Genomic DNA, 13,156 nt, shown 5'->3' with positions numbered 1-13,156 from the left:
TTTTTCTTTATCTAATCCTATTATGTTTAATTTAAAGTCTATTTTGTCAGATATTAGGATAGTGATGCCTACTTTCTGGTTCCATTTGATTGGAACACTTTTGTCCATCCTTTTGCTCTAATGGGATGCCTATTATTAAAACAACGATTTGTTTTGGGAGGGTTGTTTTTTTGAGACAGGGTTTCTCTGTAGCTTTGAATCCTGTCCTAGGACTAGCTCATGTACACCAGGCTGGTCTCGAACTCACAGAGACCCACCTGCCTCTGCCTCCTAAGTGCTGAAATTAAAGGCGTGCACCACCACTGCCCAGCAATAATTTGTTTTTATAGACAACAGATAGATGGGTTTTGTTCCTTGATCCATTCAGCCAGGCTATGTATTTTGATTGGAGAACCAAGGTCCTTAATATTTAAAGTTATATTGAAATGTCTGTGTGCTGGCTGCAGTCACTGTGTTGTCATTTCTCGTAGTGTTATGTTCGCAATGCTACTTTATGTTTTAGTAATTATATTTCTTTTCATATTCCTTTTTTTACAGCCTCTTGACTATGTTCATTCATCCCTTCAGCCTGAAATATTGCTTCCTATATTTTCTTTAGGTTTGGTTTGTTTGATATAAATTTTTAGGGTGCTTAGATCATGGGAAGTTTTATTTTTCCTTCAACTATGGCAGGTAGTTTTGCTTGATATATTAGTCTAGGTCGGCCATCATGGTCTTTTAGGACTTGGAACATATTGCTCCAGACTTTCCTGGATTTTGAAATTTCCACTAAGAAATAAACTGTTATTCTTATGGGTTTTCCTTTATATGTGAATTGTGCTTTTTCTCTTGCAGCTCTCAACACACTTTCTTTGTTCTGTATACACAATGTTTTAACTATGATAGCCACGGGAATTTTCTTTTCTGGTCTTATCTATTTGCTAATCTTTGTGCTTCTTGAATTTGTATGAGTGTGTTTTGACAGGGGTAAGATGGAATCTCAGAGTTATTTTGATTTGTATTTCTCTGATGGCTAAGGATGTTGAGCATTTCCTTAACTGTCTTTCAGCCATTTGAGATTCATCTGTTGAGACTTTTCCGTTTAGGTCTTTTTAATTTTTTATTGGATTATTTGTTATTTTTGTGTCAATTATTTTCATGTTCTCTGCTTATTATATACAGATTATCTACTTCATCTTCAAGTTTTAATAGTCTGTCTTCTGGTCGACTGATTCTATTTATAAGGCTTTCACCTTCGTTTTCTCATTGGATTATCAGGTTTTTCAATTCCATCTTCACTGTTCTTCAATGTTTCTATCTCTTCATCTAATTCCATTTTCAAATACTGGATTGCTTTTGTCATTTCCATCAATCCATGTCTGTGTTTTCTTGTGTATTACTCAAGTGTTTATTCTCTTTTAATTTTTTTCTCTTTGAGTTCATTGAGCTACTCCTTTATGTATTCTTTAAATTACATGAATTATTTATGGTGTTTATAATTGTTCTTTCAAAATCTGTGTCGTGCGGTTCATCTAGTTAATTTTCATTGACAAAATTTTCTACAGGAGTGGTGGGGTTTTGGGGGACTGGATGGGCAGGAATAGTGCCTTCATCTTTCATACCGTTTGTATTTTTGTGAGGAGATTTGAGCATGCGGATTTCTTTTACTAGTTCTTTGTCCTATAAAAAAAAAAGCAAATTGGGGAGGAACAGAGTCAGGTTGAGTCTAACGGATAAATACACTTTGGTGGAATGAAGTCTAGTGGACACAGGAAACTGAGTTGGTATACAGTATGTGTATTCTGGTACTAACCTGGATTTTAAGGATAGATCTGGGAGTTGAGAAGGGTGTGTGGAAGGAAAGATCATTAGATTTACATGGCAAGACTCTGGAGAAGGATGTGCAAAATCTGGCTGGATGGAGAGTTTGGAATGTGGAGTAAAAAAGGTCTGTGGGTCACAGGCAGGCAGAGTGGGGCCTGGTAAAAGCCTAGAGGTCAGTTGTGGCACTGGAAAGAGTGGTCAGGCTAGACCAGGGCACAGGATGTGAGACTCAGGCTCTATCAAGGATGGAAGGAGAAGAATAGAAGAACTCTGCCTACTAGACCCTAGAGAAGAATGTACAGGATCTGACTGGACAGAAAGGTTGTATCCCATACCCAGCTTTTACACAGGTGTTGAATATTTGAATTCAGGTCTTCATACTCTTAGCAGTGAGCCAACCTACTAACCAAAGACTCTTGTTTGTTCCACCCCCTCCTCTAGTTCTCAAACTCTGACTCTGTAACTTCTTTCTAAAACTCACCCTCTCTGGTTCATAAATATCAGTATTTGAATTCATAAAACAAGAACTCAAAAGTAATTGTTTCAGGTTGGCTTTGATAGCTATCCAGTTTTCCAGGATCCTAACATTCCCCTCCCTAGCTAATCCCACCTGATTTGAGAAAAGCTCTGTTTTTGAGGTCATTTTTGTCTAAGACCTCATGAGAATTGCTTTAATTACCCACATTCTGATCATAACATTCAAGTAATCTCTAAGAATTTAGACTTGCCTTGTAAATCTTTTCTTCTGAGCTATCACGAGAATTTTCCTCTATACTTTTATTTATGGTAAATATAAGCTTTCATAGTCTATGCATCCAATTTCTTCCAGCTTCTATTACCCAAATCCAAAGCCATCTCTAAAATTTAACATTTTTGTTATAATAACAACCAACTCCCCACTTCTCTGATATCAATTTTGTCTTCATCCTCTGAAGGTTTCCATAACAGAATACCTTAATCCAGCCTAGAGGTTAAGAAGTCCAAGATCAGGGTGCCAGCATCAGGGTACAAAGAAGCAAATGAAGCTAACCTACTCTTTTATAGCAGCATTAATCTCATGCCAGGCATGATGCCACACACCTTTAATCCCAATGCTCAGGGGGTAGAAAAGGCGGGTCTCTGAATTCAAACCCAGGTTGATCTACATAAGCAGATACAGATCAGCCATCGTAATATTGTACAATGTGAGCTTAGGGAAGGACAAACATTCAAACCATAGCAAATGGGTTAACTACGACTGTAACAACAAAAACACAAAGAAAGCAAAATCTAAAGTAGACATAGCAGGGGGTACAAAATGAAATGAGATTGAGGGCATATTTAAGAGAGTAAATTAAATATTATTAGTATACTAAATTCATATTCAGAGAAAAATAAATAGGGCACTTGCTGTCCTGGACATATGGTAGTATAATTCAGTAGGGCAAAAATGATAGGAGGAAAGGAAATTTCAACAAATATGAAATTAAAGCGTGCAACCTTATCTCACTGACAGCTTTGAAAGCAATGAGGGAAAGATTTCCATAAAATTGATAAAATCCTAGATACAAGGGGGTATTTGTGTCTACATACATAGATGTTCATATTATTAATAAATAGTTCTTCATGTGATTCAAAGATGATATTAAGAAAAAAGGATAAAGAATATGAGTAACAAGTACAAAACAAATATTTCTAAATACCAGGAAAGATACTTACCATTATAAAAACAACCTACAAAAAAGTGGCAGAGCCAGGTATAGTGATTCACACTGGTAATCCCAGCAGTCAGGAAGCCAAGAAAGGATAACCATGACTTAGAGTCCAGCCTAGGCTAAATAGCAAGTTCCAGGACAGCATGAGCTGCACAGTAAGACCTTGTGTGAAGGGAAAGGGGAAAATGACAGAAATAGGAATGGAACCAGCCAGCAATGGTTTCATAAAAATTAATAAAAAAACATAATCAATTGATATCACTTGTTTTTAAAAATTCAAACCAACACATGTATGTTATTTTAAAAAAACATCCTTCAGGTTAATTTCTTCAAAGCAATTGGTTCTGTGCAAGAGAAAGCTTAAAAATAGGGCACAGTGCCAGGTGGTGATGGCACATGCCTTGAATCTTAGTTCTTGGGTTGCAAAGGCAAGTGAATCTCCAAGTTTGAGGCCATCCTGCTCTACCAAGTGAGTTCCAGAACAGCCAGGGCTATACAGAGAAACCCTATCTTAAAAAAAAAGAAAAAAGAAAAAAAATCAGGCAAAGTGGCAGCTCACCATAGTAGTCTCTAACAAGACAAGATAGACAGGCCAGACTGAGAGTACCCACAATGATAGGCTATACACACACACACACACACACACACACACACACACACGTTTTAAAAGGCATTGGAACAATTACAGGAGATGAAAAACACTAATATTTCACCCTTTTGACCACACAGCTGATACTTCCTATGGTCAAGACACAGCCAAGACTAACTGCACATCTGCTTTTCACAGAACCATGGAAACAATGAAGGGCATCCCTCACGAGCCTCAGACTAGAAGGCAAGATCTCCAGGAGATGCTGACAGATGTGGGGTTGTCTGTTGACTACTGGCTGCCTAAGCTTCAGGAAGATGTGGGTGTGACCTGTGCCCAGGCCTTACAACACTTAGAAGAAAAAGACCTCCAGAAGCTGAAGTCCCAGACACAGCACACATGGGAGAAAAAGGCTCTGGAGAAGCTGCTTGACCTTTCACAGCCAAACAGTGTTGCAGAATTCCAGGAGACTTCTGGGGAGATGATAAGGAACAGGCAGCAGCAAGCAGAACAGTCGCTGCAGGAACTGAGGACCTTGCAGTCAGAAGGGAAACACAGACAGGAAGAGGAAGTGAGGAGGAAAGAAGCAGAACTGAGGCAAGCAATGGAGATCCCAGAAGAGTGCTGGCCAGGGCCGGAAGTACCCCTCAATGATGTCACTGAAACAATGGAGAGACATCTCAAGGATATGGAGCAGAAAATTTCCTACAGTAGAAACCTCTCAGATAGAGACCTGGTAAGATGGGCATCTGGAGGGCTGGCCCTGCAAGGAATTTATAAGACCAGCCACCAAAGAAGCCTGATTCAGAAGAAAGAAGAGCTACTCAGTGTCCCTACAAAGTTCTCACTTGTTGGCCCTGAGCATGGCACATGGATGGAAACAAAGGAATTTTCCTCTTTTCAAGAACAAGCCATGTTCACACAGACTATGGAGAAGCTGGGTTTCAGTTCAGCCTTCTCAGCTAAAGGTGAAGGCTGGGGACTTAGTCTAGATGGTGGTGTGGATAAAAATAAACACACAGTATCTGGGGATACCCACCAATCACATTCAGAGCAATCTTACTTCTGCTCAGCCAAATTCAGCTACATTCCACTGGCCACCTGCCACTTTCACATCCATCAGCTTCAACTCTCCAAGGCTGCTGTCCAGGAGCTAAAAAGTATTGAAGAACTCCTAGGTCAAACTACACACACAGACGGATTCCCCTTACTGAGGCACAGGGCTGAAAACTTTTTTCACAAGTTTGGCTCTCACGCTAACCAAGGCCCACTGCACCTGGGGGGAATCTACTGTTGGAAGGCCATTTCAGAGGATTTCAAAAGTGAGCAATTGGCTGATGTAAAGCAGCAGGTGGCAGAGTCCTTGAATATTTACATAAGGGGCAGCTATGGTGGCTTTGGAGTTAAAGCTAGTACAAGTGTAAACATGTTAGACCCACATTCAAAAACAGCATCTAACAGTACAACTCGTCAAAACTTTCAAACAAAGGTGAAACTCTCTGTCGCTCAGATAGGTGGACCAGCAGAAGCAGATAGTATTGCCCAGTGGACAGCTGGCCTTGTTGCTAGCAATCAAACATGGTCTGTCATTGACCGGGGACTTCAGTTGGTACCTATTTGGGACATCATCCTCTCTAGCCACAGAAGTGATTTTAAGGATGCCCTTCAGGTGGCAAACTGCCTGAAAGACAGTTACACTGCTCTGACTGGACTCACTGCCCAGATTCAGGAAGGAGAGGAATTTCTTACTGCTGGAAAAGAAGCCAGGCTTTTCCTAGAGGATGTGAAATGTTGGGAGGTTTCTGATCCTGAAAAACAGCTTAATAAGCTGATAGACTTCATGCAAACATTGAGTCAAAAAGTAAAAAGTTATAACATTTGGATTAATACATGCCTCACAGATTGGGATCTGCAGAATTTTCTAATAAACACTGTAAGCTTTTGCAAAAATTCACCCACTTATAAAACTCAGTTTATTAAATCTCAGTTGTGCAGCCTTCTAGAACCTCATGTCTACAAAGTGACAAACTTTCCTCATGCACAGTCTATCATACAGTGGATCAATCAGTCAGAGTCAGAGGAAGAACAAATCAAAATCCCCTCATTTTCTGAATTCATCGAGACCTTAAAGAAAACCCACAAAAACCTGATGGAAGTGAATATAAAAAATGAGTCCCCAGAAACAGTGGAAGAAGCTAAAAGAACGGCTACATATGAGGTGACCACAGCTCTTGGCTCCTTCTTGAAGCACCTCAGAGAAACAGAGCAGCCAGACATGCTGCTGATGCTACTCTCCATTGCAGCTGGTGCAGGATATCAGTTGGTAAACAATATTTTTCAGCATCTTCTGGGATGTAACGAGTTAAGCTTCCTTGTGGATCAAATGCAAGCTATCCATCACAAATACCAAGATCTTAAAAACATATGCAGCTACAGAGCCCAGGCGTTCCTGGTGCTCACAGCTCTCAGAGCCACAGTCGAAATTACAGATACTTCTACAGAAGAGAAAGGACAACGTTTGACATTAGTAAGACAGCATATGGAACACTTGTTGTCTGAAGAAGTTGTACATGTTCTCACAAAACATGGAGCACATCATGATTGGGAAAATCTGGAGAATGATTTAAGATTACTGATTGATGGGGACTATAAAGCCACAATCCCTTCTTTGCAAATGGATGAGGTAAAAAAACAGTTGCAAAGTCTCTGCTATGAAAAGAAAGAGATCTATAAACAACAAAGTAATGAAAACAACGAAAAGGATATGATAGAAAAAGGACCTTTCCTAGACTTACTCCAGCGTCTAGGCCTTGAACACCACTACCCAAAAAGGATGAGCAGAGCTGATTTCCATCTGATCTATAAGACTTCTGTGTACAATACACAGCCAAGATCTGAACAGGAACTTCCCTTCTATTTCCTACAAAAGCTACTGATGCTAGATTGTGGGTTCAGACATCTGGTCTTCAAAGATGACAAGAACATAGAAAACCAGAACTCTGTAGTTCCTTGCAGTCATGAAAATGAAGATTTTGATCCATATGAAGATGCCATTAAAGAAAGTGACAGTCTTACCTACCTCTCAGCCGCTGAGTCCCAGCCCCACATTCACCCAATGGACATCCAGATGGCCATTTTTCACTGTGCAGATGATCTTGCCAGGCAATATATTTTGTCCAAACTTTCCATTTGTCAATTTGCACTTCCCCTTGTGGTACCAAATCCCAACAGTTCTCAGATTGAATTCTCTCTCTGGTCTCTGAGACAAATCAGGAGAAGCTGGCAAGAGTCAAGTAAATCACCACAGGACAAGAGCTACAGTCACAGCAATCAGCAGATGTGCCGTGTTTCTACCCCCATTGTGTCCTTCATTAGAGTTGGAAATGGCCTCTCTGCTTCCAAATCTCAGATCATGAACTCTCTCCTCAGTAAACATAAACACGATGTGTTTTTTCACAGGCACTGCAGAGGAAGCAGCAAAGACTGTCTCCTGATGGAGGGAGTGGTGGAGATCTCCTGGTTCTGTCCTGGGGGTCAAGGTGAGGACAGATTTGACAAGTGTGTGACCTTCACCAATCTTCGTGGAGATGCCAAGGACCATAGGCAACAACTCAGTTTCCTGCAGGATATCTCTTCTCTCATTGTGATCCTCATGTCAGCTTCTGATGACAATAAAGAAAACCAAAAACTTGTCAGACACCTCTGTCAGTCATCAAGCCCTCTAATCTGCTTGATTGATGACAAAGAAAAGACTATAGCCAATAATTCTGGTAAAAGAATGAGAATTGGCATCAGGAATAGAAATGAGGCAGAATTAACAGAGGAGCTCACAAACGCCATCAAACATTTTCTAGAGCTCTCTAATACTGCTCTCAGTTTAGAGGGCTGTTCACAGATGGCTCAAAAACAAGGATTCCTTATTGATGAGGACCAGAGAGACTGCAAGGAAGCCAAAGAAAAGGCACAGACTATAATGGCCCTCCTGGAAGAATCCAAGTTATCACAGACAAAAGAAAATTTACTACCCCTTCAGGGACAACTTTGGCACCTTTGGTGTAAGAAGGATAAAGAATTCTATCATCTGAGAGAGAAAGGGAATCGGAGCATTGAACAACACAAGAGTGAGATTGAGACAGATAAAAGAATAATTCGATGTCGGCAATTGGAAAGAGCCTTTCCTCTCAATGATTTAATGCGCTCTGTTCTTGAAGTTCTCCAAGAATGTTCAGAAACTCATAATAAACTCTACTTTCTGCAGTGGCTAAGTCTATTTTGTGACAATCTGACTACAGAACACCTGGAAAAGTTGCATGAAAAGCAAAGATCTTTGTGGTTAGTGGTACAAAGAGAAAAGCAGAAAGCACAGAAGAGCACCTCCCTGACACTCTGGCAGAAGCAGATAGAAGCCATCTCTACCGAGATTCTTAACTGCACTTTAGGAATTGAGCACCTTCTCCGAGAAATTGGTCAGATCTATGAAGCTCTGGAAGAAATTTCATCCTCTAGAGACAGCCTTTTTCTCTGCCTCCCTCAGATTGCTGCAGACCTGATGGTAGCTGGTCTTCCCATTGAGCTGATGGATGGGGATGCTTCATATGTGCCTCTAAAGTGGGTGGCAGCTGTTTTTGACAAGATCTCAGAGAAAGTTGGAGACAAAAGGTTGTTTGTTCTCTCTATCCTTGGCCTACAGAGCTCAGGGAAATCCACCCTACTGAATGCACTGTTTGGGCTGCAGTTCACTGCCAGTGCAGGCAGGTGCACCAAGGGGGCCTACATGCAGCTCCTGAAGGTGGAAGAGAAATTCACAGAGGAACTTGGCTTTGATTTTGTTCTTGTTGTAGACACAGAAGGACTTCGGGCTCCAGAACTCAACAACAAATCCCAAAATTGGGACAATGAGTTGGCAACCTTTGTCATTGGCCTTGGAAACTTGACTCTGATCAATATTTTTGGGGAGAATCCCTCTGAGATGCAAGACATCCTACAAATAGCTGTCCAAGCCTTTCTTAGGATGAAACAAGTGAAAATCTCCCCCAGTTGCCTCTTTGTCCATCAGAATGTGGGAGAAGTTACAGCTAAAGACCAAAATGTGGAAGGACGAAGGTGCTTAGAGCAGAAACTGGACGAAATGGCAATAACAGCTGCAGAACAGGAAGAGTGCTCAAATGTATCCCACTTCAGTGATGTCATTAAGTTTGATGTCAATAATCATGTCTATTACTTTGCCCACCTCTGGGATGGAAATCCCCCTATGGCCCCTCCTAATCCTCGTTATAGTCACAATGTCCAGGAACTAAAGAGTACAATTATTTTGACTGCCAAACAGGAATCCAGAGGTAGCATCATGAAGATCTCAGATTTCAAATTTAGAGTTCAAGATCTGTGGAAAGCCCTAGTAAATGAGAACTTTATTTTCAGCTTCAGAAACACCAGAGAGATCATGGCCATGAGCAAGCTGGAAACTATGTATAACCACTGGACCTGGGAGTTAAGGAGTCACATGCTGGACTTTCAGAACCAGCTTATCAATCAGATTCAGAATGGGAAAGTTCAGGCACTCAAATCAAGCATATTTGAAGCTCCAATCACAGAAAAATATACAGCAATTAAGCAAGAACTTGAAAAATATTTTAATGAAGATCCAGATAATGAAATATTGGTTCAATGGAAATCGAATTTTGAAAATAAGCTAATAATCCTTAAAGAGACACTTATATCAGACACCAGAAGGAAAGCCAACGAACTTATTCATTTAAAAAAAAATCAAGAAAGGTTGGATAAGAAAAAATCAAGTTATGCAAATGAATTATTGGAAAGAAGCAGAAAGTTGGCTTTAACTGTAAAGGGTAAGGAATTAAATGAAGAAGAATTACATGAAAAATTCAATCAACTTTGGAAAAAATGGGTCTGTGATGTGTCCTCAGATCTTCCTCCAGTCATAGAACCTGACATTGACACAGATTCTGAAAACATTCTTTGGGAGTATTTCCAAAAGGAGATCAACATGGTGGACATACTAATGAGAAATTCTGAAGATAAATTTCAAATAAATTATGATGAACATGTAAAAATGAATAAAAAGTATAACTTCATGACTAGGACATTAAAGGTCTGTGATAAGGAATCCATTAATATAACTACTGACCATATTATTTCAAGATTTAATGAAACTATCAACAATATTCATAAGCAACAGTGTGATTATAATACAAGTTATTTCCATGAAATTCTGAGAATAATAGAAGAAGAAGTAAAATCTGCACCTACTGAAGAAAGATACACATTTACAAGCAAATATATCATTGAGTTGTCACTATGCTTATTCCAAAGAGCATCTAAGAGTTTTAAGGAAATGCATAAAGCATTCAAGAGAGCAAATGATCCTGTGAACTATCTGGAGAGGAAGAAAGATGATTTCTTCATGAGTTTTAAGATTTCCTGCCAAGGTGCCACCTCCATCAAAACATTTGTTGATTTTCTTTGGCACAAGCTCACCCCCGCTATCTCTGCAACCATAAAGGGGAAAATGGTCATTAAAATTGCTGGAGCCATGAGAGCCACCTGCCCAGCATTCAATGGAAACAGGGCTAACCTGGAGAAACACATTCTCATTTCTCTGGCAGAAGAAGAAAACTTTGATAATTACTGGGAGTACCTTCATGATACAAAATCCTTTTTTAGAAGGTATATTGAAAGCCATATTAAACAATACTGTTCAGATGGAGGAAGTAAAAATATAAAGACTTTTTTAAAAATAAGTTTAGGTGACATCAAGAATGCCGTCCTCTCTGCCATTCATGAGTCCACGGCAGTGGCTAAAGATAAAGGCAGCACTGCATCTGGCTGGTTGGATTTGTTCTGTGATCACCTAGGGAGCAACCTGATCTTTCCAAGAAGAGACCTGATAAACATCGAGCACCAGGAGATAAAGGACACTGAGTTTCTCAAAGAAGCCATGAGTGCAGCTTTGGATCCTGCAATGAGGAAAGTTGAAGAGGACTGCTCAAGTAAGCCCGTAGATGAAATGGTTCCTGACATTGAGAAAATTCTCTCTGAGCATCTCTGTGGCTGCTGGAAACAGTGTCCTTTGTGTAATGCAATTTGTACCAACACCATTCCCCAACATGAGGGAGACCACAGTGTGCCATTCCACCGTCCTCAGGCTGTCAGTGGGTGGCATAAGCATAAAACAGACCACTTTGTCATTGACTGCTGTACTAGTTCAGTAGCAAGTGACCGCTTCATGCTTTTGGGAAATAAACGAGAAATCCCATATAAGAATTACCGGCAGGCAGGAGGAGATTATGCCACATGGAGTATCACTCCAGACTCATCCACCCAGTCATACTGGAAATGGTTTGTCTCACACTTCAGGTCAAAACTAGAGGAAAAATACCAGAAAAAATTTACAGGCACAGGTGAAATCCCAGAGGCATGGGCCAAAATCACAAAGGAGGATGTGCTCAATGACTTGAAAGAGCAATAATAGTCAATAAATAATCTAATATCAGACAGAGTCACAGCATACCTAAATAATTCTAAAATTCCTCATCATCATTTCTAAAAGTCTCCATCATTTCCATTTATAGGATGAAATGTGTGAAAGCTTGGAGCTTTCCCTATAAAATGTCTTTAATCTCTTTGTCTCAGCTTCTTTTTGTTTAAAATCAAATTATCATAGCTAGAAAGATGGCTCAGAAGTTATGGGCAAGTGTTGTTCCTATAGAGGATCTGGGTTCAATTCCTGACATCCATTTGGCAGCTCACAGCCATCTCTGTAACTCCAATTCCAGGAAATCTGATGCCCTTTTCTGGCCTCACACATGATATATAGATATAGATTTAGATATAGATATATGCAGATAATCATAACATGAAAAATCAATTACCAATATATGTGAATATATAATAAAATAAAATCCATTTAAGAGATCTAAGTCATACATAAAATCATGGTTATGAATATTTTTATAGTATATAAATTTAGGGACATTTATGTCAGTTAAAGCAGAGATACCAGGAAAGGCAAGAAAAAAACCTCAAGGTCTGTACACATGAAGCTAGCACATCTGTAGCATTCTACAACATTGAATTTCATAAGATGTCAGTTAGTCACTAAAAATTAGAATATAGAATATATAGAAGTAGATAATATAGTAGCAGCTATCATGGGCTGGGGGAATATGGGAGGAAGGAGACATTGTTCAAAGGGGTAAGAGTCTCAGACACAAAGAATGAGTTCTGCTGACCATGGTTAATAGTGTACATTTTGAAACTGCTGACAGAGTGAATTTTAAATGTTCTTGCACCGAAAAGTGCTTAGGATGTGAGGTGATGGGTATGCTTATTTCTTCATATGTTTGCATGCTTATTTGCTCATTTTATAATGTATAAATATCACTAGATTGGACCCATGAATAAATATAAATATCAATAAAAACATTAAATTTCAAAAATATGAACATATGGGTTTCTTAAATAAGGACTGACAATTGTACCAAGAGGGTTTTTTTATTTTTTGCTTGTTTTTGAGGGGGGTGCTTTTGTTATTGGTTTGTTTGTTTGTTTGTTTGTTTGTTTGTTTTGAAACTGGGTCTCATGTAATCCAACCTGACCTCAAATTCAGTGTGTAGCTGAAGGTGACCCATAACTCTTGATCCACCAGGCCCAATTTATTTGGTGCTAGGGAACAAATCCAGAGTCGTAGTGTGCTAGGCATGCACTCTACCAATTGAGCTACATCTCCAGGCTTGTATGGAGAAGCTTTGAAAACATTCCTTTTCTTAGCGGGTGGGGTATATGAATACAAAAAAGTCTAGGGGGCTGAGATTTGTCTAAAAACTACTCATCAAGCTTAAGAATGCTTTTTGTTTGGATTATGGAGAAAAACCTGTAAAGCACACAACTTTTATTTCACCTTCTCCCCAAAATTGCATTTTCCTTCATTACAACACCTCAGTCATATCTAAGAAAATAATTCAACACTTTACGTTAATTACATGACTTGACAAGAGAGTGAAGGGAAAGTGTTATATTATCCAGATACTGTCATAATCACTAGTACTGCTCT

General features: G+C 39.5%; 1 protein-coding gene across 2 annotated transcripts in view; it reads left to right on the top strand.

The window, feature by feature from the left end:
* LOC142849526 (interferon-induced very large GTPase 1-like) overlaps positions 1–12,544 on the top strand; it is a 28,727-nt gene extending 16,183 nt beyond the window's left edge. For both annotated transcript variants that reach the window (XM_075971796.1, XM_075971797.1), the window contains exon 2: positions 4,227–12,544. In XM_075971796.1, coding sequence (XP_075827911.1) covers positions 4,227–11,572 — 7,346 coding nt within the window. In that variant the 3' untranslated portion in view covers positions 11,573–12,544. The remainder of the gene's footprint in view (positions 1–4,226) is intronic.
* The last annotated feature ends 612 nt before the right edge of the window (positions 12,545–13,156 follow it).

The sequence above is a fragment of the Microtus pennsylvanicus genome, chromosome 5 (genome assembly GCF_037038515.1).
Source record: "Microtus pennsylvanicus isolate mMicPen1 chromosome 5, mMicPen1.hap1, whole genome shotgun sequence".
Taxonomy (NCBI): domain Eukaryota; kingdom Metazoa; phylum Chordata; class Mammalia; order Rodentia; family Cricetidae; genus Microtus; species Microtus pennsylvanicus.
This window is presented reverse-complemented; position numbering and strand designations above follow the sequence as displayed.